We start from the raw sequence: 27,425 nt of genomic DNA, 5'->3' as shown, positions 1-27,425 counted from the left end.
AAAAAGTGTTATTATGTATGATAGGCTATCAGTGACTTTATCAGGAAGTCGTGAAGCAGTATCATAAAAAAAGATAGAAGGTAACATAAAAAAGATAGAACAGAATAACATTGAAAAAACGTGCGTACAATGTTTTATACAAAGAAGAACGCTTACAGAAATTTAAGTGTGATGTAGTTGTTAGAAAGAAGAATATTTCTTTACGTATCAAGTTTGTAAGAAGATAAGCAATTGAAACTTACAATTAACTGCCACTATCATTATGAGTCTATATAAAATATTAAAACTTATATAGTGATGTAAACATACTTATAATACGGACAACAGTCTTTGTCAACTTTACGAATAATTCAATTAAAGTAATATATTTTTAGACATCGAGACGTTAGCTGGTACTATGTCTTATAATAATTATAAATTCTATACTTTGATACGTTTACAAATTTCGAAATTGAGAGTTAAATAATCGGACATTTAAATTTGGAAACATGCTTAATTTACGTATGTGCTAAGATAGTTAGAACTTAGAACAACTATTTACTATACTATCGTATGTATATGATTTATTATTCTCTCAGTTCGAAATTCATTGTATATGGTTATTACATTTGTGCTTGATAATGTCATAAATCTATTAATAAGTACTTGAAAGGCACACAACTTAGTCGTATTGATACCAACCCAGTTTACCTAGCAATACAGAGCAGATATTTTCTTTTAAGAAAGAACAAGTCTTGAAAACATTAAAACTTCTTCATTGTATAAATATTTTTTAATGCTGACACTGAAAAGTCAAATTACAAAAAATGAAAGAAAACGCGCCGAATATGAATTCTTAATGTGAAGAAATAACAAAAAAAAAATAACAATAAAACTAAAGCAAATTAAACAATATCAAAATTTAATTCCCTCACAAAATCAACAAAAGAAAAAAAGACCAAAATCCAACCTTCTTTTCCAATAAAAAACAGCCATAGAATACACGTGACTAGCTACCGATATGGCTAACACCAAAGCCGCTACAAAAAATTGATCCTAAACATTGATTGAGTATAACACTAGCGTCTTTCAGAGTGTATGACATGTTTTTTGGCAAGAACATTAATCTAGAGAGACGAGGCGCCGTTACTCGTATGCAAACTAGGCGCACTATACAGGTATTATACGAGGAAGACAAACGGAGCGTAATTTAGGCGTCGCACAGTGTGAAATTCGAACCGTCTGCTCGGACAAAAGATCTAAAAAGAAAGCTTGTACGTGTTTAATGAAATCGTACAAAAAATATATACGACGATGATGGTGTTTTAACACGTGATGGTGTTCTTAGAATAGAATAATGGTGTTTGAAATAAAAAAAATCCAAACAACCTGAATATCTAAGTCGACCTTAAACTATATTTGTGTAATGATAAAATTATTATGCCATTGTCGAGTTAGAGCTAGCGCGCACGAGCAACTTTGTCTCCGCAACTATTTTGTCTCTCCCATCAATTTGTATGGGGAGTTGCGTCGCTACGTGCGCGCACTTTCATACTAGCCCATGGATGGAGAGACAAAATAGTTGCGGAGACAAAGTTGCTCGTGCGCGCTAGCTCTTACTTATAACAGACATTTTATACAATGACAATGTCGCAGTGTTTACGAAAAATTAAGTTCATAGACTGAAAAAGTAGTTAAACACTAATTAACTTAATAACTGGTGAGAGACTTCTATTATTAAACAATAGACGACAAAAAAGAACTAATGGTTTTTATCCATGTCGTTCGGCGAGCTATCGCACACTGTGGCGCCGTGGTTTTTTACCGAATTCCAGGTGCCGTCCGCGTCGCAGTAGTTTCGGGTAATTAAGCGGTCGGTAACGCGTAATTACATGTAAAAATAGCGTTAAATAAACGCGGGGTCATTGGTCTTTAAAAAATTACGGAGCGTGTCTGTCAAAACAAACGCCAGAGGGTTATAGATGTCGGCTGCGTTATCGGACCACAGCGTTGGTAATAGGGTATACGCAGGGCTACCATATTATGTTGTAAATTGTTTTGGCACATGGTAAAAAATGATTTAAAAAAGTTTTTCTGCTTGCATTACATCATTTTATAAAAGAAAGAATAAATAAAATAAGCAGAATCAATCTTGATTCTGCTTATTTTATTTATTCTTATAATAAATTCTATATTCTATAAAAGTACTTTTCTATCTAGAAAAGTACTTTTCATCCGTTAGAGACGTAGATTTTACTCAATAAATGTTTGTGAGCTTTCATAATCCGAAACATCATATTCACATTATCACATTAATTGATGAAAACCAAAACAACCAGCAATATTCGCAATAATACGATCACTGACAGATCCACACAAAACGATCGTGTGGCAGCCCTGAGTATAGAGCATAGAGGCTAGAGCATAGAGTATAGACAACAGTTTATTGATCGCGGGAATCGGCCGCTAGTGGTCGCATTGTGTGCTAATGAGTGGTCGGGAGCGCATGTGCCCTCCGATCCCGCGCACTAAAGGAAAACAAATATGAATTCGCGCTGACAACACGAAGGTTATTAGTTATCGTGCACCGCCGCGGATTGGACACCGCCTTATGAATTTTATTCGTATTAATTAATATTTCATGTAACGCTGACCAGCCACTCCTTTTTCGATGCGCGCACGCTTAGTTTAGTTTGCATCGGGGAACATTGGTCATGAAATTATATTGAATAATTTTCCCACGCTAATGAGCATTAGTCTTAAATTAGTTATTTACATCAAATATTGATGGACGAAACGATATTAAATTGAACAATTATATTTAAATTTTAAACAGTCCAGGAAACGAGATGGAAAATTTATTATGCGCATAAATTTATGATAGCAGAAGCGAACCTAAAATCGAGCAAACGAGACATATTCCACGAGCCTTGTGTAACGTTAAGGAATGAAAGATAATATCTTGGAAGACGAGTAAAAACGTCAAAAAACAGCCATCGCAACCGAGCGTAAAATTCTTGAAAGCACCCTCCAATTATAAATTTAACACCGTCCAATTAGTATTTACAAATAGACAATCGCATAAAAAGGTATTGTAATTTTTTATTGGCATCGATCGGTATCAGTGTAATATGTAATACATGTTTTACCGGCTCCGTGTGGACGTGAAAAAGTGTAGAGTGTAGATGCTATCGTCATGTTTTGAACACGTCAATGCACCCGCGGCGACTACTACGTGAGTCTCTGCAGAATGTCTGCTGTGAGCCCGCGAACGAGATCCAACACCTCGCCGCTCTCGCCTTCCGCTGCTCCTGTCTCTTGCTGGGGAACCTGAAAACAATAAGCGATATCTGGTCAATTGTTTATTCTTTGACAGCATCGATAATGAATTAAATTTAAGAACGTTCATTTTAAGTACACTCTTGCTTAGATTATTTAAATTCGATATTCCAAAATGTTTAAATGTTTAACTCACATTTTTATTTGAAAAAAAAAAAAAAGAAATGTTGACTAGACGTGACAAATAAATGATAGAATAATATAAATGCACTTGTTTTATTTAAGGATTTAAGTAACATTGATTGATTGATTGTTTGTTTAACTAAACACAACAAAAAGCAAGAATATCACGGTCTATTGAACTACTAAAGCTGAAAATATAATTTATAAAGTATTAAGTTTATGTAAAGGTCAAATTGTTCCTTACTCTACTTTTTATGGTTTTAACGATTATGTTAATTCAAGAAACAATTTGATATTTATTCTGTAAGTATAAATTGATCGCTCCTTGGTGTGGTAGGTACCAAGTACCAACCGTTAGTGGATGAATATAATCATTCTGATTATTGCTTGCTGATTCAAATTAAATTGTAATTCGCTATTCAAATATTGTAAATAGGTGTAACGGAATGCGATATCCATAATATAAACCAGAATACAAGATACGTATAAACATAAAGATTACAATAACGTTATGGGTCTATATCGGTTTAGAAGTTCAGACGAGGTCGCAAAATTTCATAAATAACTTTGGGCAGTTATCTATTATAACCAGAAATACAAACCCATTTCGCAGAATATAGTCTTAGTGTAAATGTCATTTCGACAAAACAAATATTGCGACTATGTTATGGAGTATGGAACGGAAAACAAGTTGAAATAGATACGTTTATTGTAGAGTAACCGTTATTAACACTTCTCATATATTTGTATATCACAGCACTATTTCAAATCGATTCGAGCACTCGATTTATATCGTTCGTTAGTGAATTGCCGACTCTAACCAATGTATTTATATTTCTATGTATGGAATCAAATCTAACAGTTCGCCTAATAAATGCATATTTGATGATGGTTAGATCTAATTCTAAAATGGTCGAAGAAAAATAACAGTCTGCGGAGAAAATATTTCAAGTTATGCGATTTGGAAAAATGAGTCGTAATAAAGACAAATTGCTCGAGAGTATCACACAAACGATGAAATGATAGCTTCCAAAAAAAGATAATTCAATTGCGATAATTTACTAAATCCCGCTCGGAGGCAAATTGTTTCGTTTAGATGTTTAGAGGAAATAAAAGTCGACCCACATTTTAAGACAAGAGATAGTCATCGCAAAAAGTTTAACGAATGGGACATAGGCAACGAGAGTATTCCGTGGTCATTGTAATAGATTTCTGAGAACGATTTGCTAATAACCGATATTAAATCGCCACTAGGTGTTGTGAGGACTGCCGGCAAACAAAAAGATATAATTATTTCTAGAACGGTAAACTGCTCTTAATGAGTCGCTTACTGGCGAATTAACATCGCGTTTCGGTCAGGTAGGTGTCTTCGTTTTCTATTACCTCTAAATGACTGTTAAGGATCTTTCGATAAGGGATTGCATAAGATTCTAATTAGCAAGGTGATATAAACCAGTTACTATATTTATCTCATCGAACTGTTATGATACAGGAATTTCGCATAACTGAGATGACAGGAGCGGAAATTTTCTTGGCGGCTGTTTTTGCATTCTTTTTTATATAATATCCAATGAATGGTATGGAAGCCAAAGGCGTTGACAGCGATGATAAAAAAAGATTTGGCATTACATTAATTATAGGTTATACGATTACAAACCAATCTTTATAACGGTAGGTTCTGCTGACTTATAATAGTAAAGTATGAATATGAATAAAACAGTATTCAATCTTGGTGGGCCGACTAATTAATTATTGATTGAAGAAAAATGTTAACATTGGCCGGGATTTTTTGTTATTGGTATATTGAATGAGAAAATCAATTTGTGTTTTTTATTTAATATGTTAGCTGTATTCTGAAGTCAAAAATTAAGACTCCGGTTGTTAAAAGTAAGGTGTTTTAGAATTTATAATATAATATATTAATTAACATAGACACTCAACAGTACACAAAACAACATTATTATACTACATTTTTCACATCTCCTTAGCATATTCTTGCAATAAACAAAAGTCCGACCCCAAAGAAAACCTTGACAAGTTATTTACATTGAAAAATATTTTATTTATGAACCTATCAGTTAGAGGTGACAGTGCGTTATCAATTCGCATGCGATTAAGATCTGAGCTTCGTGCGTTGATTGGCCGGGTCATTACGCCGAAACGTACTCACTGGACCGCATAAAACAACGGTATCCCGACTGCCTTAGCCGCGAGCTATGCCATCATGTGTATCCAATATACTCAGCTATTTGTTTACACGACCAATTAAAATTTATTTATTGATTTGTAATTTTTATATCGAATTAATTACGGTGGTAAATAAAAATCCAATTAAACAGTAATCAATGAAGGCGGCGACATCAAAACCGCTAATTACGATTTATGAATGAATACCTATTTACGATCTAGGTGACTAGGGTGACACACCAGCCGACTTTGTCGGAAAATGGAAATCGACGACAAAAAATTGAATGGGCCGACGCGGACGTAGTACGTCATTTTTGGCGATGATAAAAAGATACTGATCACGTACAGTAATTTGACTGTAGTAATTTTTCCGCTGAATTAATATCGATAGAGGTGTAAATGGACCGTTGAACGCAATCCGATATACGTAACGCAATCGAGTTAAAATTGAGGAGGTGCCGTGGTGTGATAGATGATTGGAACTCGTTTCGATACTTCCTGTGGCGTCCACTTTGTCATTTATTAGATCGCGCGAATAGATTACATTTTTGATTGATTTACATATAATCATATAGATGATAAAAGTCTATATTTTTGAGGAACTTATATAAAAGGTATAATATTGTAAGCGATTTTAATTCTTACAATTTGGAACATTTAATTTCTAAAATTAATAGTTCATGATCTGGAAAATTGCAATATTTCTCAGCAAAAGATTACTTTATTAATAATGGAAAACACTATAATTTATTTGAAATTATGGATATTCCATTATTTTGGACACAAACCGTGTTTGAAATTTGTACGGTATTATTGAGCGAGAGGATACACAATATAATTTTAATTTAACCTTGTGCTAGATTTATGGATATTGGAAATTTTAAATTATATTTTATGATACGAAACAGGTTGTTTTAAACAATAAACGGAATTTTTTATATAAAATGGCGCCATTTTATAGAGCCATCGATGTAATTTTAATAAATTATCAATATGACCTATTAGAAAAAGGCATCAAATGTAAAGCATTGTTTTAATATTATTTGTATTTAAATGATCTGAATTTTAACCTTTAAAAGTGAAGACAGACTTATCGAAATTCCGAGTGAACGGAATCTTTCAATTATTATCGACCGCTTATTATATGCTGTCGAGTATTTTTTATCAAAATAATTTAAAATTAAATAGGTATGTAGGTACTTCATGAGAAGCAAGAATCTTCGAGATACTGGAACCAATTTAAGTTTTTTAGGCTTTACGACCCACTTCCTATACTATTGTATGTGGTAACTAAGTAGATTTGGCAAATTCTTTCCGGCCGTGAAATCTTATTAAAGCGAGATGTTTAAGTGAAGGTGCCGAATGCCGATATTATAATACCGTTCTGTACATTCACGTCGAGACAATATGGTTCGGTCAGCACGAACCCATACACACTTGTACAAAAACCCAATGAAAGTCGAAAGTCACGCTTTCACTTGCCGGCGATTTTGTATTGTGCGTCATAAGCACTAAACTCATTTTTAACAAAGGTGAATTATAGACCCGATGGTCGGACTATCGGAGGCGATTAGGTCAGTCGAGAACATTACCCTGGTGTGTGCTATTGATCGCTCCAATCATACTAATTTCATTCATTTAACTGACAGCCTTTCATTAACGCCTCTCTTCGAATGTTTTATTCAAACCGACGCGGACGAGTGTTAAAACACGCTTTGAGACAATACAAAAAGAAAGCCTTTGTACATTTGTCGGAATGATTCCATTAAATGTTGTTTACTTGACAAGAATTTAGAAAGATTATACAAATTCCTCTACACATGGAGAGAGCATTGCCTTATAAATAGGTGCTGATTTATTGGAAAAATAACTTTATCTCAACACCAGAATTTATGGTAACGGTTATATAACACGCGAAGGTGTGACATCACGATAACTGCGCGGCTCGTCGCAGTGACATGTCAGGTTGGGGTCACCCGTTAGGAGGTCACAGACGGACAATTATGCAGTCTGGACATGTTCGCTGATGACGATATTTAGAATTTTTTTATGTTACCTATAGTTAAAAACTAAATGGCAACAGCCTAAGATTTAGCACTAAGACAACTATCATAGATCACAACTATGTGTTTTATGGGCTGTTAAAAGAGGTTCCCGTACGTAGTTAAGACAGGGATTTTTTTATCTCGTAGTGTAATGTATAACTTTGACATGTGAGACTTAGGACATTGCAGAATCTGATAACCACAAAATAATGTAGAGTACGGTACTCATTAACTTATTTTATTAGTTAGAAAAACATTTCACTTTAAATATCTACGACCATAAAAAAAACCCACAAAAAGCTTTTAAACCCTCATTGAAAGCACTAAAATATTTCTTTTGTTTTTAATTTGCATCGTGCATAATATGCGAAACCGGACCAATTAAAGCTTCGGTTATGCGATTCTAAAAAACTGCTACAAAGTCTATGATACCCTATTCTTTCACAGGTGTGATAAATATTCACGGTATTAATATCTCCTTTTTATGGCTGCACAGCAATAAAGGTCGTGTTATCTTGTTAAAAAACGAACGTATTCTTTGCTCAACAGCTATAAGTCCACTTATAGCTAATTATCACACCCCGCCCTTTCTTCGTAGGTAACGATACACTTTGCCGCGCTATCAATGTAATACATCGCTTTGGATAATAGTTTTAAATTCCATATATTATTGTGGCTAAAAATATTCTACATCTATTACTAATGTTGGATAAATATAGGTTAGTAGAAAAAGTATGCACATTATAAATTTTCCCGTGATATTAAAAAATGTTAAATATAAAATCATTGTTAGAAACCTTGAAATGAAAGTTCTTTATTGTGGTGACACATGATGTCAGAAATAAATAAAAAACTAAACGTGGGTGAGCAAAATCAAGGATTACATCGAAGAGGGGCTATAAAAATAAAATGATTGTAAATTCTTAACACTAAATAATAACTTATAACAAAACATTTACTCCGTGAATCTTTATTACACCAACTTTAGCGGATAAGCAGATGAATCATCAAGATTTTAGCATACAGGTTTTATAAGCAGAATATGTCCATTTTCTTTTGTAGGTATTTCCAAGTGCTTTGCCCTTTGAACTTTCTCGTGTATCATTTCTATTTAATTGACCGCCAATAATAAATACCCAGCACAAATCAGATATGCAATAGGAAATCATTACAAACGTACAAAGTGGCAATTGCCATAAATTAAAATCGATCAATACACGCACATCTAATTGACATGTGCGCTAAGCTAGATTATGATCATTGCAATAATTGAAACCGAACGGCTCGTCGAGCGTAATGCGGGCGGATAGCATCTGCCAGCGGCTGAAGTGTGGTTATCTCGCAGAATGGGATATAATTGCGTATGTGATAATTACCTGCGGCTGCGGGCCGGTGGGGTCCCATGCTTGTCACAAGTCGCCCCAAATGACGGCTCGCTTCCCGCGGTCCACGGATGCTAATAGCCCCGACTGCGGGTGCCACGACACAGCCGTCACCGCTGACCTGAACAAAAATAAAAGCTACAGGAAACCATTCGTACAGCTTCATTTATCTTTTTTGAGACGGATCTATCTATTTGTTTAGTTTCTTTTCTCCGATGCGTTGATTAATGATCCGCCGCCGGTTTATTTGGTCTTAGTGTAAGCAGTTGGAAAGTCTATTGATAGGTACATGTTAAATTAGTTCATTGGTTTAATTATCATGTTAGTGTAATTTTTAAGTTCCATTTTAAATAATCTCGTTAAAATTACAGACCTTCTGTTTTTGATTATGAATAAATTATGGTAAAGTTACCATTAGTCAGTGACCAGTATACCTACTCCAAGGTTTCAAAATAAGTGAAATTTTTGGTATTCCGTTAAGTTATGTCAAAGTTATGCCTTAATAGCATTACGTATTCTTGTGAAGGAAAGCAATGGATAAACCAATATAGGAATACATTAAATAATTCTTCAGCTATAACGGTTCCGTATATTGTGTTATTTGCAAAAGGCTCTCCATAAAAGTAGTAATTGGATAAAACAATTGAATATAACTTGAGATATGCCAAAGTAATATCAGCCAGTCCCGTTAATAAAATTGAATAATTGTTGAGTCTCAGAGAGTAAAGTCGTGAGAGACGAACATGTCAGATCGAGAACTCTAGTGAATAGCGAACCTTGAATAGTCAATCCCGATACTGATAAATCTCTCCAAGCATTTGAATCGCGAAGAGGAGGTTAAAATCGACAAATATATGAGCTTTGACATTTCTAACGCCGCTTTAACGCTAAGTAATGGTGCAGAATGAAATATCTGCCAAAGGCGAGCTCACGATTGAAAATGAATGGGGCTTATCACATTTGTAAGTATAAACAGAAATTTTAGCAGAAACGTAAGCGACTTTTACATAATTTCACGCTGAAACTGGTAGCAATAAGTTTGATGTTTGCGATGCACATCTCGCATCGTGTGATAAATGAGATTTTTATGTTGTCATTTTGTACTTATATGGTACTGTATCTTTCGGAGGTTTTGACAAAATCTAAGTTCACAAGGCCATAAAGCGACACCAGACACTGGTACTATATATATATTAAAGAACTGGTGGATTTTGTGCTGTCACCGTTAAATTTCCCAGAATAGATCATGGACGGTATCAAGTTTTAAACTCGTATATGATATAACAACATAAACACCTCAACAAGTCCGTAGAAAAGGAATCATGTCGATAGTATTGATCTTTATCAGCCATAATATCTCATTCTCAAGTCGGATTGGCTACTAAAAGTTATATGAGCATGCGAAATGTGCTTAATAATTCACAATAGCTTGTGTAGTAAAGTTATTCCGCACTACATAGGAAGTTAAAACAAGATAAAAGTACGATACACGTTTATTAACGACCGATAATTCCAATTATGTTTTAGAAATCATGTGGGAAGAACAATACCTACTATTGTGACTGTAATATTAGTCTCAAGACGATTTTGAATTAGCCAGTACTAGGAAACATAAAATTATATACCAGGCACACTTTGGTAACTTGCGTTAATGATAAGAAATAGTGTGCAAGGTATGCATGTAGAAATTAAAGTGATTAAAATGGAGACATGAAAATCGTACCAATTACAGGAAATAATAATAGTTAGTGGTGATGCTGACTGCTTTATCGCTTTATTACCGTATTTATCCGCGATAAAGGCTAGCATAAACAAGAATTAGAGAGGAGTATGCGCGGTTCGTTTACACATACCGCTTCTGGTTCGTATAACGAGCCTCTTAGCCAATGGCCAATTTGGAAGCAGGAAGGCACATGCCGCGCCAAAATCGGGAACCGGCTATTGTCCTTTGAAATAAATAGGTTGAACGCATGCTCTTAATACCGCTCTGATTTAATTAGAAAATAAATTATCGGCGAAAGTAATATCGATATTTTAGAAAGTACAAAATAAAGGCGACTGGTTTCAACATACACGATTTAAAATTAATGGTATGTGGCCCTTCAATAAACAGTTACTTTAAACGTGCATTTAATTAAAACGTTTTGATAGATAACAGAATTCCTTTCAATTAGTCGATATATATCCGATATACCAATGAGAGAGGTCAAATTATTCACGGCGCATCAACTATACAGATGCTCATTTAATGACTCAATGTTTTGTGCAAGTTCATCAACTCGAAATAGAGTCGTATATTTGGTTGAGGAATTTTAACTAACATTATTCTGCGACTCTGCTTCAATTTTCTTTAAAATATTTCTACATTTCTTGCGAAAAGAAAGATTCCTAGATTAGTTCAACTGATTCATCCGTTCGGTCAGTCGACACATCAGGTGAGTACAAAGGACAGTCGCTTTGATTATCTAGCTATGATAAACACAAGTATGGCTATTTTAAACTCTAACTTGGATATCTATAGCACAATGTTGGACGATCAAAACTTTTCAAAGCAACTCAGGTCAGAAACACATTTCTTATTCATCCTCTTTAAAATACGAGTTGTTTTTGAAGTGAAACTTCTTTAGGCGCGTTGAGAGTAAAATTTCAAGGTCGCATCATGGCAATACCGTCACGTCATGACGCAAGGCGACGATTTCGGTTTCACTTCTGACATGTGTGCTCGGCACACACGCTCTTTTTTTAATTTACGTTCGAATGTTTAATATCAAGCGGGTGACCACAGTGCGAGCAGCCTCGCGAAGCAATTGCTAGGCGGAACAGCTCAGTTGGACGTGGCTCGGCCGAGGAAAATGACGGCGAGGCTGCTCGCTATGTGGGGACCCGCCTATTCAAATGACTAGCATAATACGTTAGAACTCGCCTTGATTCATAACCGCATTACACGCCTACTATTTTTGCCAACGGGTTGCCCAATACAGAAACAGAACCTCTCGGGGTCAGTTACCTTTATCCCTTGCGGAATTCCCATACATTATTTACAAATTGTAACTTGTGTTTAAATATTTTTTAATTAAAATATCAATAAAGTTATTCAATTAATAGTTATCTATTGATTTTTTATGACCAATAACTTATTTTAATTCGTTATAGGAAAGACCAGACCACCTATTCGACATGAAAATACAGCTTTTTAATTAAAGTTCCATTTTACACAGAAAATATTTCCCTTTATATATTCTAGATACCAGTTCATTAAGAGTGTTAACTTCGTTGTAAAAGTTTTACACGATCAACATCATAAAATTAAAATCGTAAAGTTTAAGCCGGAAAGCTTTAACTATTATTGCATTTCCTACTTATAATCGTATATAGTTGAGAAAATCTTGATTCAATAATAAAAACACCTGTCTGGAATGTTAATAAAATTGCAGTGATATTAAGCGGTTCCGAAGGTTTATGAAAATGTTCTGTTAATCCTAGAACTGATTAGATTATCACTCCAATTATAAAGATTATAAGTTACAACTTCGTGTGCGGCACGCGAACCCGCAGTTAAATACAATATTAATTACAAAGACGAGATTCAGCCAATTCTATCTAAGCCTCTTTAATTAATAATCGTTATTTTTTTTTATTAAATTTGTTATTTTTTTTTATTAAATTTGTTATTTTTCTGTGTTCCCTTTATTAAAATTAATTATCGCACGCGATATACGTGGTGTGTAGTTTTATGATTGAATGATTAGATTTATTGTTTGGATTTTATTGAACCAATTCTAATATAAGCATGACTATCGTTAAAACGTACGTTTTGTAAATTATACGTAAAAATTTATGTGGCCGTAAGAAGTAATGTAACAAGAGTTGATTACATTATGAAAGTCGGATCCCTGCTACAAGTGAACGAGGCCAGATAGGAGCGTTGGTATTTTCTGAAAATCGTTATCGCCGTGGTAAATCAATGTCTTTTGGCCATTATGTTTAATAATTTTCGCCGGGAGCCGCTATCTAAAGTGATAGGGATCAACGATAAATCGTCAGGCTGTACGATAAATCATAATATACACGGCGACAATAAGTAGGCAGGCATGTGTCGCGCATGTTCCTGTTAATTCTGCGGCCGGGCCCCCGCTGCGTGCGGACGGTGCTCGCGAGTCGCGATACCATTCAGGCGTGCGACGGCGCCCGCGCGCTCGTCACCGGGGTGCTCTATTGTGTATATCCGGAAATGTCCTCAATGCAATGTTCTTAAAACAACTATTCCGATTTAGCTAGTACTATTGGGTACTTATACAATGATTGCGATTGGAGGATGATTGTGTATGAATTTTTAAAATTTGTATAATATTTTTTGAGTTCAATTTTTTAACTATATGTCTATAGGGTAATGAACCAGAATATCCATATGTTTTTTTGACTTATGTGGGGACGTATTACAAAAATTGTTTCACGCAGCAAGCGCTAATGGCTAGGCCATCAATATGCCAGGTCTCATGCCAGGAACGCGACAACATGGGACATAAATGTTTCCCCAGGAACTCGCAAGATTCAAAGCACGTTAAAGAGATTTTATTGCAATAATGTTAATAAGTCTATCTAGATAAGAACACTTGCCCTTATATCTCGTGGCACGTAAAACAGTTTTATTGTGGGTGTGTTGAACCCGTTCGCGGTTTATGAAACGCGAAACAATAGCTAAACCAAAAGGAAAAGCAATCTTTATTGTTCATCTCGCTCTATTTCGATATTGCCGTACTATTTAAATTGATTCCCATCAAGGAATATAAAACTAGCTTCTCGTGCGAACGGTAAATCAATGCTTATAAAACTTTTTGTGCTTCCAAGAGCAATCTAATCGATCATAATTATATTTAATTACAATAGACATTTGATAAATATTTTTTCTTGGAAATCGTTTTAAATTTATCCATTATCAGTGAGAAACATAACTTGAACTATTACACAAGTTTAAAAGGCAAACTATTTTTAAGAGAATAAGTAATTTTATTATAGGTAAGTAGTAGTTTTACAATTTTTAACAACAGAAAACTTTTAATCCAATGGCAGCAAATTTGTGTAGAGCAAAATCAGTTAGGTGTCTGATTCATATCAAAATAATCCATAATCGTTGGATGATAGAACTCCGATGTACATGATAAGCGAATTCCAGAGATGATCATCGACTGTGCTTCAGTAGTGTGTTGTGTGGGAAATAGAAATTTGCAAAGAGACAGCAAAAGCTGACGTCGACCTCACGATTTCAATTGTCCATGCGAAATGTACCAACTAAACGATGTCACGAGCGAAGCAGTTTTAGTGTGAATTGCAAGGTCATAAAAGTGCTTGATGAAATATAATGGCATGTCAAAATGTGATTTAATGGATATGCCGCGACAAGAGATATATTTCACTATTGTTCAGTGACGCTTTCATTTCGTATGAGCCAATTGTACGTTTATTTAAAATATCCTCAGAAAGCAACTCATGCTTATAATTTTCTTTATGCAAGTAACTTTCACAAACACTTCACACGTCCTCAAATTTATCATTCCTTTTTTAGTTTTCTAATATTTTACAACACGAATCATGTAAATTGTTTTCAAGCCATACAATTTATTTTTATAAATGACTTGGGAAATGTTTATGAAAGCTAAAAACAGTAAAAAGTTTCCGCAAAGCCGCAACTATCTCTGGTAGTATTATTTGAAATATTTTCAGAATAAAGTGCATTGTAGGTATATAACCACGACTTATAAACCATTCTTGATCATGAGATAGGTCTCTACTTATAAAAATAAAATATGACGTACATTAATTTAATAAACGTTTTATCTTTGTCACTTTGGAATTATTGCATAGTCAAATAAATAATAAAAGTTCTGATTTGTATGAAGTGAGTATTCGATCTGTAGTTTATAAGTAAGGTTCGTAAAGGCAGTGTTGAAATAGGGATTAAGCTGGATGAAAAACAACAAGAATTCATTATTATTATTTATCTTCAAGTTTAATATTCCCTGATATTCACAATTATTTCTTATACTTTACTGGATGCCCAATAAACGAATTTATTAACAATATAAACTAATGGAACTAGGTAATGAAAGCTTATTGTAAAGTGGTTTACGCACATTATATATTCCCTTGTGATTTACATTGCATTTAAGGTTCAAACATTAATGTAGAGATTAAAGTACTGGTTTATTGAGAGATAAAAGCCTCACATAATTTAGCCCAAGTATTTAGTTTTAGATCATTTGAAACTCGGCTTCTATTATGTTAAATGTTAATGTAGTGCGCAAAACGTTTAAATGCCGAAGAGTTATCTTTTAAGCTTTTTAATAGAGATGAAGATAGATGGAAAGATAAAGCTATACAAGAAAGAGGAATAACTAGACAAACATTTTAATTTTATAGAGGGTTTTTTAAAGGAATAAGGGCGATAGACAGCAATAAAGAAAGGATTGGACTAAACAGGGAAGAAGAATAACAAAAGCAGGCTATTTAAACGGTGGAAGTTATTGGAGATAGATGGTAATAAAATGAAGATATGTGATACCCCATATCTTACAAGGAAAAATTGGGACATACATTCAAAAGACTATAATTAAACAAACGTTATTTTGATAGAAGATAGAAGTAGATATTCAGCTATACACACAAAAGGACACAACAAAATGTTATTTCAGTAATACTAACGAATGATATTTAAAGCACATAAACATTTTATTTATTTATTTTACAAAGGATAGCCAACAATTGTTAACACTAATTATAGACATACAAGGAAAATACAATTTAACATATCAAGTGCAACAATTAATTATAGGCTAACACCACATGCATTTAAAAACGGTTATGATTTAAGAACATAAAAAATAACTACACAACATTATTTCAGCAATACTCACGAGTGATCCTTAAGCACGGCTTCCAACTTCCCCGAGTGCGTGTTCCACACGTACGCGGCGCCGTCCGCCGCGCCCACCGCCAGCAGCCGCCCGCCCGGCCCGAACGCCGCGCGCGACCAGTCGCAGCCCACCTTGAACGAGTCGTGACTGCGGACCGTACACAATATCTTCTATACTAATATTATAAAGCCGATGTCCGATTTGAAAAATTCTTTCGGTGTTAGATAGCCCATTTATCAAGGAAGGGTATAGGCTATATATAATCACGCTAAGACCAACCTGAGCAGAGCAATGCGGGTGAAACCGCGGGACACAGCTTCACAGCGACTCATACAAATTTACGACTCAAAAACTATTTATATTCGAGGGTTAAATTTAATACAGACATGTACAATTGAAACTAAAGGAAAAGGTTATTTTGGTAGTATCTTATTACTTTCTATGAGCTAGCTACACTCTTTAACATTATTGGACAAATTAATTTTCTCGTCTTCCTTATAATTCTTCTGTACACTATGAACAAGTAGGGGAATATTTAAAGCATGGTACCCTAATGTTTGCTCATAATATTGTTTAATTTACAGAGCTTTTTCCTCTCACCAAGTTAAAGTTTCCTGTTTGTTTCAAGATAATGAGTCACGAATTGTACGCGGAATCGCCACCTATCCTCGGGGTACCCGTCTGACTACTTTTTTAGATTTATAATTACTGTTCCATGAAATAAATGAAAATTATTCAAATCATCTTACCTGAAAGATCGTACAATAGTGTTCATTCGTAAGTCTATAAGTTGTATGGTATCGTCTCGGACACACGCCAACAAATAATTACTATCTGGAAAAAAGTAAACATATCCTGTTTATAGCTAAGAATAACATCATTTATCAATAAAAGGTTTCAAAGGTCGAATTCTAATAAAGTATTAAATCAGTAACATAACTTTTCAATTAAGAATAACTTTTAAACGCATACAAAGAAATGTAATGTGGATTGAATGTCTTTTCAATGTAGCAGGAAATGAATGTATCTAAATTTAAAAAGACTTATAAAACTTTGCCGTTTGACCCGTTATACGATACGAGGATATTTCAAAATGTCACCCAACCATGAGATGTGTCATGTTTGTAACGAATGCTTACAATAAAAAAGCGTTAAAATATTTACGATTGAAATGCAAAAACGACTGTTAAATTATACACGAAAGCAAACATCCCATTCTGACGATTTATCTTGTGTACCGCGATCGTGGTGTATTATTAGATACTTTATTGCTTTTCTATGTTCACGAGAGGATTAACCTCTGCGATTCCAAAACCTTTAAGGTAAAAAGCAGTTGAGACCGCTAGATTATGCCAGGATTATTATTAAATTAAATGAGACTTTAGAAGATGATAAGATCTCGCTAGCATTAATCATATTATTAGTCGACGTTGGACAATCAATTGGTGTTTCCTTTTGAAATATTACCGTAAAAGTGGCACGAGATGATTTCTAGCTAACCTTTGTTTCGTTCGACGGAAAAGTTTGTTTATTATCTCGTATATACAGAGTGAGATTATTTGGGTCGCCGCGATATCCGATGTTATTACAAGAGCACATCAACGCGTAACAGATGATTGATACTTTTGATGGATCTGGATCGAGCGTGACGTCTAACTGTGAACGGTCTCCCTATTTATTAGCCGATCGCTCGAGCGAGGTCGTCGGCGACGAATTCGACGTGATTCAATCAGTTTCCGAAACAGTGACGTCCAGACACTCCGAATTGAAGGTATCAATCTCGGCGTTTCGTGCACGGTCCGAACCGTTACCAACAAAAAGGGGTTTGATCGAGACACACGTAACGGAAATGGGCATCGCTTACCCGTCACGTTGTTGTACTGACACGAATTCCAATACTAATATGCTGAGCATTTAATTACACTCCAATATTACATTACACCTCACATCTATAGAAATTAACGAGTGTGTTTTAAAAGAGCTTGAATAGAACCGTTTAAAAAATATATTAAGTTTCGATCGTGAGAAGTGAATTGAAGTTTCATTATCTCGGAGATCAATAACAGTGATGCAAACGTACCTCTGCTAAGGTCCAGCGACGTAACCTTGCCCTGAAGCATGATGTGATTGGCCGACATTTCTGTTCGTATATCCCAAAATCGTATCCGCTTATCAAAATGCCCTGATATGATTGTCGAGCCCGCACCATCTGACGTCACGAGGTCATTGCAAGATGACCCCGCGAATTTTGTTTCTGTACCTGCGAAAGGGGAAAAAAGATGCATTAAAAACTAATTTTTATACGATATATATTGTTTAAGAAATTGAGCTTTTTTTTCGAATTAATGCATTTGTGTGCTTTGCAATGCCTACGTTATTTAAGTCTATAAAATTACTATTCACGTAAATCTGTCTTTTTTATACAGCTATTAGGTAAGTATTTTGCATCGTTAAATTGACAATGTAAGAAAGCATTCAAACTAAATAAGTGCTCTCAAACAACTTAAAATTAGTTTAAATTTCTTCAACACCTTCATTGTAAGAAACAGAGTACCAGAAGTGTATCAAACGAATCATTAAGAATTGATTGCGCATTAGAAAATAATTGTTATCCATAAAACAGAGTGCTCTTACACATTCTACTCCTGAGATCCCATATTTTAAGTGTTCTATCGTGGCTGCCCGTGATCACTTTAGTGGGCTCTCCGAGGAATTTAGCAGCCATTACTTTACCACTGTGCCCGGTGAGTGTGTGCTGCAACAAGGAAGTTTAGCGCTGGTAAATAAACGTTTAAAGGTTTCACATTCACATCCCTGGCTCTATGGTTCCCTCGTGAAAGCTATGGTTCCACACACAATACGTCACAATTAACCCGCAGAGAAATATTTGCTCTTAACGGGAAACATTTATCGACACTTAGCTGCCTGCATCGTATGCGACAAATAGTTGGAATATATTTTTTGTCGAGCATTGTTATTGATATCTACATTAAGAAAATAATAAAATTCTATGCTTCTATTATATAACCACGATAGCAAAAAGTGAATTACTGGAAAATAAAATCGTGAAGATCATAAATTAATATAAGAACAATATGTAATTTTTCCCGCTATATAGTAACTATTGTTCCAATTTTATAATGACTATTAAATGATAAGTAAAAAGTATCAAAAATATATTTTTTCAAAGCCAGAACATTTAATTAATGAATTTAAAATAATCTGCATAGAGAAATATTTCCGTTGTAAATGATTAAGTGATTAACAACGAACCGAAACATCAGATAAGGAAGATGTTGACCCAGAATTTTATTTTTATCGTAAGAACTCCATTCCCATTATTTACACATTCTTTTAAAATTGTAGCCATCACATTTATCATAATTTTCATCTCTATATAATTTTATAAAATACAAAATTAAACAGGAAAGTAAGTACTCTTAATTCTTGATAAATCTATAGTATATTGTGAGTTAAATGGTAATAATTTTATTTCGGAAACATTGATATAAAAAACATACTTGTAAACTTATAGAGAAATAACATATTCTTGAATAAAGGAAATAAACTTATTATTCAGAATACGGTACTAATTTTCAGATTAGTATAACAGATAATAAAGAGCAATAGGAACCGCCATTAGCCATTAGCACGGGTGCAGTGTGCCGCGCATGCATTGCGACCAATGATTATTATTGTCCAATGTTTACGGCTTCGTGATCCCACAACTGGCCCCGGCCCGTGCTATACTGACGTCTCACGAACAGATTTGCTGCAAGCTTATTTACATAGAAAAAGCTCATTAATTATCCAGTTAATGCGCAATAATAATCCCTTCAGCTCACCCATAAACATTCTCGTCGAATGATTTTACGGTTTGTTTGCAAAATCAACAATAATATTGGATTTTTATGAGAGGAAAACGAAACGTTCAGGTTTTAATTGAACAATAGTAAGTAGAGTAGTCTAGAAACGTCACCATAAGTTTTAGTCCCAGCGGTTTCCGAACGTCTGACCCCCACTCGTTCTTAATTACAGACAAAACACTCCGTTATCGTCTGAACGTGTCGACAAGGCTCATTCCATTTATGTACAAAGAACAGTAACATAAACAAAGGCAAGTGATCGAAGACCGAACTGCAAACATCGATCTGCACTCGGATGCTAAGCGTAATGTTTGCATAAGTTCGGTATTTTGTTCAACTATTAACCTCGATAGCAATCTTCGTGTCCGCAAATAGAACGGGCGAGTCGAACGCATTATCTTTTTCAATATTAGAAATCATCTATCCCTTATTTAGCAATGTATTATGTCGTATTCTTGGAACGGCGGCTGTGCACAATCCTTTTTTGATTTAATTGATATTACATCGCCATAGAAGTTGTAACTGTTCATTTTTTCTTATACCGCTACATAATTAAAGGGACATTAATAATCAACTTAGGTAAAATAAAAACATGTTTCGTGGAAACTCGAATGATGACAATTTTAAATGGCTTGTTAAATTGTAAAGGATAACAGGTATGCCCGGCTTGTATTGTGTAAGATCAATAAGCCTCAATTATCTTATATCATTATCTTATTAAAGAGTAATGTATGATGTGTGTTTATTTATAGAACGCATAGAATGATGGATGAGAACGAGGGATGTTTAGCTAAGTATTGTATAGACATGTGATCCCAATGTCGCGTGAGACGCAGCTAATAACCCCACCCGAATCTATGCTGCGGAATATGTTTCGCCAGAGGGGGATTAATTAAAGGCATTCGCACCGCCATTAGCCAACCAGCTCCGTTTCAGCGAGAGGCCAACGGGACCTTATCGTTCGCTTTTAAAATTTATAGTATAACGGCTAATTAAGAGTAACTACATTTGGTTTGTACATCGCATCACGAGTTTCAGCAGTCTTATAAACTTTCAGCTTAATGCGCCTGTTCAATCAGGACAAGTTCATCAAGATTTATGCATTACTATAGGTCGCCAATTAAATGTTACAATACTCGAATTATATCAATGTCACTAAGCAACATGGTTTATCGCTTAAATGTTCTATTAATTGCAATAATTGGAAGATTTAAAAGGAAACAGCGCAAAATGTATAAGTTTTTAATTTTGTATTATACACATTACATATCTCTAAATGGATTTAATATATTTTATGTATCGACACTAACAAGGTCTTCTTAATGCTATTCTATATATATAAAAGAAAAGTAAAAAGAAACCATTCAATTACATGTTTGTTAATTTGTTTTCAATGATGGAGAAGAGAAATCGTATTTATGAACAAAGATAAGGTGTTAAACTGTAGACACTTATATTCTTAATGGAGATGCAGGAATCGGATCCAGTTATTAAAATCAAATTACCGCAGTCATTTATAAGGTCTTAATATAAGAACTCGCCTCCCTTAATTACTATTTATGATATGCGCATATTCTATAGAGAATGAAAGGGATTACTTGCTAAGCCTACAGCTAAGTTAGAGTCCCTTTCATACCAACCGCAGGACACAATGCATCGAACAAATATAATACGCGCAATCAAAGAAACTAGTAATTGTAAAGTATGTAACAGTTATTTTTAATACGATCATAAAGCATAGATCTAATTGTAATATTTTCATGAAATAAATATTACATTATCAAGTCTGAAATTGTAGATGATTGCGATTCTTCGCTAGAAAAGTATCTTTATCCGATGAAGTGTAATTGAATAAATGAACACGATTTGTCCTAATGAATGTCTTTACATGAGAGTCGAGATTAACTCTATGAGCACAACTGCTCGAGGGTCTCGGAGCGCATATCAGAAATTCGCTACACTTATCTCGCCACTATGGATTTGAATATCTGAGTGGTTGTTTAGAATATATAAATATCCTACGTGCTTCCAGCGAAATAACTCATTCCTTATAAATCGGGCGATTTGAATTGCACTCGCTCATTAGCGATTCCAGCTGTGCGGCGTTGACCAGAACTACACAACTTATTACTTTGCCTCCACAATTAAAGGCATTCGAAATGTTTAAACATATTGTAAGTGTGGTCGATTTCACGAGATCGACCAAAAATGGTAGGCTCATTCTATTGTCTCATCACAAATGTTTCCACGACATTTGTAGAGGTTAATATCTGAGATTTAGGTAATTTGTGCTATGCCCAAAACAGGGTCAGAGACATAAACGGTTGAATAAAACATTACGTAGAGTGGCCTATTTGGCCTTAATTTGAATTTTTATTGATATTTAGTCGAAAAATTTGATCGAGGAATATAAAACGTATCTACATCAAATAAAAAAATAAAAACGATATCGTAATTTTGAATAGTGAAAGCGCATGTTAATTCGAAAAATTTGCAAAGTCATATGCAATGGGTATGATTTTGACTAAGGCTAATGGAGACAAAGGTAGACAACCTTATGAAACGAACTGTTTCCTTTTATATTGCCATTCATCCTTAGTACTGCCGTGTTCTTATCACTCGTAACAGGTTTCTATCATATGCGATTATATTGAGTGCTATCTCACTTCCGCTACTAATTAACTCTTAATTGAGATACGTCGATAAATGTAACGCAAAAAAGTGTTAACGGTATGTTAAAAGGCTGTCGAAAATGAAAACAAAGCCTACACCATGTCATAACTTAATTAGAATAACAGCTATAGTTCACGTGGCAATATAAAAACAAATTGGACTTTATGATGAGGCCGCTCTTGCATCTTGTCCCTTTTAACCCTTAAAATAAATTTGGTGTTATTGTGCGACTTTTCCATCTCACCAATTAATATAGAAATTGTAATATTTTTCACATATTTGCGAATATTTACAATCAGATAATAAAGTGTCGTTTCTTGCATTTATAATTTTTTTTACGTCCATACAATATAACGACAGTGATTAAATCAAAATTTATCAAATTTTTTTGCATTACTCCACTTGTGCATATACGAAATAATTTACAGTTTTTATACAGTTACATTAATGTTGCTTAAATTAAGGCTGATCTGTAATGGTTTCATTAACAGGTTGTCCTGTTTTGGATTTTAATTTTATTTTACTGGAAATGTAAAAGCTATAAACAAAAACTTCATTATATTATATCATTGCAATCATCATGGTATAATTTGGTGCAAGCGTTGATACTTGAAGGCCGTCTACAGTTATTTCAAAATGTGATAAGATGCCCGGAGACACGAGTAATTGTGCACTGATGTATCAAGGAAGTGCATCCGACATAGGAAATGAGATATAATTATTAGTTTAATATTAATGTTCGTTTATAAACCGTTTTGGGAACGTTTAGAAATATGTAAAGCTTGCTATCTAATATCTAATATCTAATACATATATGTATATTATAAAGGCGAAAGTTTGTATGGATGTATGGATGTTTGTTACTCTTTCACGTAATAACTACTGAACCGATTACAATGAAATTTAGCACACATATAGAGGGTAACTTGGATTAACACATAGGATAGTTTTTATCCCGGAAATCCCACGGGAACGAGAACTATGCGGGTTTTCCTTTGCAAACGCGGGCGAAGCCGCGGGCGGAAATCTAGTGTCTTATAAAACAACTATTATACGTGGATGATTCTATAGTCTTTTCCAAAAGTATGAAAACTCTATTCAAATGACAGTCAAATATTATATTTATAAAGAAACAATACCATAAGAAACACCATAGTGTACTTTTCCTTTATTTAAACTTCATTTTATATCTTACTAGGTCATTTACCCACTGGTAAAATAGTAACTCTAAACTAAACAAATTTGCAGCTTATCTTAGAATTGGCCAATTAAACGGATGTTAATTTGCTCATGGAACCAGCGAGATGCATGATTTTAAACGATAAAGAAGAAAATTTGAGGTCGTTGCGCGCCGTGAGAATATCCTTTATATTATTCGCATTATCTCTGGACGTGGTTTTATTTTCTTTATAGTCTACAGTACAATTTGATGAATCATTTTATATCTACACTATGTTCCCATTAACGCCTTGCGATGTTTGCTTAGTAAAACGCGTCCGGTCTTTGCTCTATTTTATTACGCATTGTCTCTGTAAAATAACAAAAAGGAAACTGCCAACAAGACTAAGCGCCAAAAGAACATTTTTCATATAAGGTTATTGACCATCGATGCAATCATCAACGCCGAGGCAATTAAGCTAAATTGTGTAGCGCCGAATTAATTTATATTTAATAATAGAGTTTAACAATAATTTAGAATCCCGTTCAAGAATTTATTAGGAATATTGTACATCTGACCCACAGAAGTGAACTCGGAATATCGCAACCAGTTTGATAAAACAACACGGTGCGTTCGTAATTATCAACGAAGGTAATATGTTTGTGTTGTCATCCATTTGTTTGCTGGGTCAAGAATCATAAGTTGCGCTTGTCATGCGTACGGTTAAAGGATTAAGCTCTTTGCATACCGTGTGCGCTGTGCGGTCTTCGGTCCGTGACCCTCTGTGCACTCCATGTTAATATTGCTGTGTCTCAAGCGCACATGCCCACTACGACCAGAATTAACTGACATTGCCATATTAATGTCGCAGATAACTTTTATATACTAGCCTCTTAAAATAATCCGTACTATATACAGTTACTGCTCGCGTTAAGATTTGCGCAAATCGCACTCAAAATCAAATAAAATGAACTGTGCTAATATTGCATTTATCATATCGAATTATCTTTACTGCTACTGAAATAGTAATGTTTGAAACGGTATTGATAATTCTAGTTATAGCTTTTGAAGACGGTAATTTAAAACGTATAGAAAGCTGAAATATGCATGTCCGCAACGATACAACCTTGCTGTCTGACAAACAAATACAGACAGAGTTGAATAGTTTACTTGTTATTTGAGTACAACTATAAAATTTCTCCTTTGTTTTATTGTACGTTCTTACAATTTAGAGAAAGTCTGTAGGGTTGACTTAAATGTTTTAGACCTTTATCATTTTGAATGTATCATTTACATGTCTCATTTGCCCGTGAGAAAGTTGCAAATGTAGGTACTCGAAATAATTAGCTTTGATATTTTTTACAATATCGAGAAACAACCCTTCTCATATTTTTCATAAATTTTTATATTGAACCAATGGAGATGATTAATTGATGTGACACGTGAGCGTCTGTTTTAGTCATTATTTTTCACTAAACTCAAATTAAATTGTATCTTTGTATCATTGTGTATCAATTGACACTTTTTCACTCGAAAAGAAAAAAGAGAAAAAGACTTACTAATTAAAGATTTAACGATCGCATGTGCACAAAATGATCGATGCGAACTGAGATTGAAAACAATGGTACGGGAATGAATCGACGACGGAAAAACGCACCAGTTTTATCCCAGTTTCTCTAGAATTTCTCACATTTAATTTGTTAATTAATCGCGTGATAGTGTCGCCCCTTACACACGGAATAAATCTTCTATTTATGTTAATGGACTCGTTTGCAAAGTATTCGTGATCGTGACCCGTATATTCACTTGCACGCATACATAATAACGCATTAGTTAACACCGTCTGTAACAGTTCGTTGTTTTCATTAATATTTTTCTCGCCTCCTTCTTATAACATAATTAGCGAGAGTGGACAATTACGTGTGAATAACAGCAATTAATATGCGGTAACCGACGCGTTTTGTAAGAGGTTTAACATAAATTACTCCACCGTAGACGAATAAATTACATTTTATAGTAACGTTCGTGTAAATACAAAACCGTTACAGTTACAGACGTGAGATGTTTGTGGAGTGGGATGCGTTTTAACATTTATTGGATACTCAGAAGCGACTGAAGCGGTAGATATCTATACCCGTCATTAACCCATTTCATTTTATTACACCTAATTTTATAATATCAGATTTAATAACTTTATTATAACGGAAAGTTATCAAACAGACTAATTGCTTATAAAGTAATTTTGTTTCATGTTTACGATCCTCGACTTTAAATGAAGGAATAAATTTTATTTAACACAAAAGTACATTTTAAGTAGCAGTTTCCGCGGTAAAGTATGTTTATTTTATAATTCAAGCGATAAGATAAAATGTAAGCACCCACAGGTTGAAGTAATAAATGTATATCAGACCCTAAATTATTAAGATGTAAACGTTTAATAAATCGGGCTTTAATTAGATTACACCCATTAATTATAAGACGAGAGAGTTGTTTTGAGTGGCGCCCTGTCCGAGTTATAATATATATTTTAATGAAATGAATAATGATTGAACGAACATGTTTACCGTTGAATGCAACGTAATGTACGGTTAGTCAATTAACGAAATGCGTCGTGTAGCAAACTCAGACTTTACATATGCGCCGTGCTTTATCTTTATCGCTCTTTCCGCATAGAACTGCGGTTTATATGGACTGCCACCGCAAAATAATTACTGAAAACAACTCTCTACTCAGAAGCACAATCTCCACTATTTACTTGTATAGATGCGACAATAAGACAGTTAGTTATATATGGTTTATTGGATACAAAACAATGCAATCTTGACTACAATTATTTGCAAGAATAAAAAGGCACTCGTATCGTAAGTATTTTACACTGCAATACAAACTCGGAATTTCAATTTATTTAGTATAGAATGGAATCTACTTCACGATAAATTAAACTATATCTAATTGACCAAAGTGAAATAAATCGAAGTCGTGAAAATCGTGGTTATGTTAATTGGGCTTTGCATTTAAACATAGATGTAAAATACGACTAAAATAGTAGGAATCGTAGGAGAATAAGTGGCAAGGAAAACGTTCCCGTAGGTCATTTTACTCAAATATCGTAGAATCTCACTCACGAAGTAAACAATTTTCATATACGTAAAAAGTTGTACAAAAAATTTACTTTGCAGCACTTGACTTATTATGCGTACGATTTGAAACTAAAAAATTGAAACGTCCAGCAGAAACTAGAACAAAAACACCGTTGTTGTCCAAAATGCATAATCCCCATTATCAGATTAGAGATACAAAACATCGTACTGTCGAAATACGTGTGAAACTTGTACCCATTAAAAAGACGTCTAACAACTCGTCATAAAAAATACATAAAACCATTTCAATTACACGTGTTTAGATTTTAAAACAGTTCTTTCAATTACTGCAAGCAAACGTAACACGTGAAATTAAAGCCTACGTACGAACGGCTAAGAACGTAATACATTTCGCACGCTCGTTGGAAATTGTTCGAGCAAGAATAAAAGAATGCGGTAAAAACAAAATTGGGCGGTCAAGAATCGATGTGACCGTGTTACAGATGCTAGTAATGCTTTTGTGGCGTGCCGACACCATCTCTAATGTGCTTATAATGGCGATATCAGGCTATGCTAAGTAAATTGATAGAGCGGCTCAGTAAAGTTTGCTGTATTAGTCGCGCTAATATATTTGATTACTATAAATAATGTCTTTATTTCTTTTGCCATCTTTTACATCTA

At 34.3% G+C, this 27,425-nt stretch overlaps 1 protein-coding gene across 2 annotated transcripts in view; it reads right to left on the bottom strand.

The window, feature by feature from the left end:
- Positions 1 to 2,166: 2,166 nt before the first annotated feature.
- The window catches only part of Atg16 (Autophagy-related 16), a 134,209-nt gene continuing 108,950 nt past the window's right edge, over positions 2,167 to 27,425 (bottom strand). For both annotated transcript variants that reach the window (XM_089695584.1, XM_089695585.1), the window contains 6 exons: positions 18,601 to 18,721; positions 18,047 to 18,226; positions 16,716 to 16,800; positions 15,967 to 16,113; positions 9,050 to 9,176; positions 2,167 to 3,309 (listed from right to left, as the gene is read on the bottom strand). In XM_089695584.1, the coding sequence (XP_089551710.1) occupies positions 9,083 to 9,176; positions 15,967 to 16,113; positions 16,716 to 16,800; positions 18,047 to 18,226; positions 18,601 to 18,721 (627 nt within the window). In that variant the 3' untranslated portion in view covers positions 2,167 to 3,309; positions 9,050 to 9,082. The remainder of the gene's footprint in view (positions 3,310 to 9,049; positions 9,177 to 15,966; positions 16,114 to 16,715; positions 16,801 to 18,046; positions 18,227 to 18,600; positions 18,722 to 27,425) is intronic.

This window comes from Colias philodice, chromosome 5 (assembly GCF_061535455.1).
Source record: "Colias philodice isolate Cphi_HAF_F1 chromosome 5, ilColPhil1 Martin Lab GWU primary, whole genome shotgun sequence".
NCBI lineage: Eukaryota > Metazoa > Arthropoda > Insecta > Lepidoptera > Pieridae > Colias > Colias philodice.
This window is presented reverse-complemented; position numbering and strand designations above follow the sequence as displayed.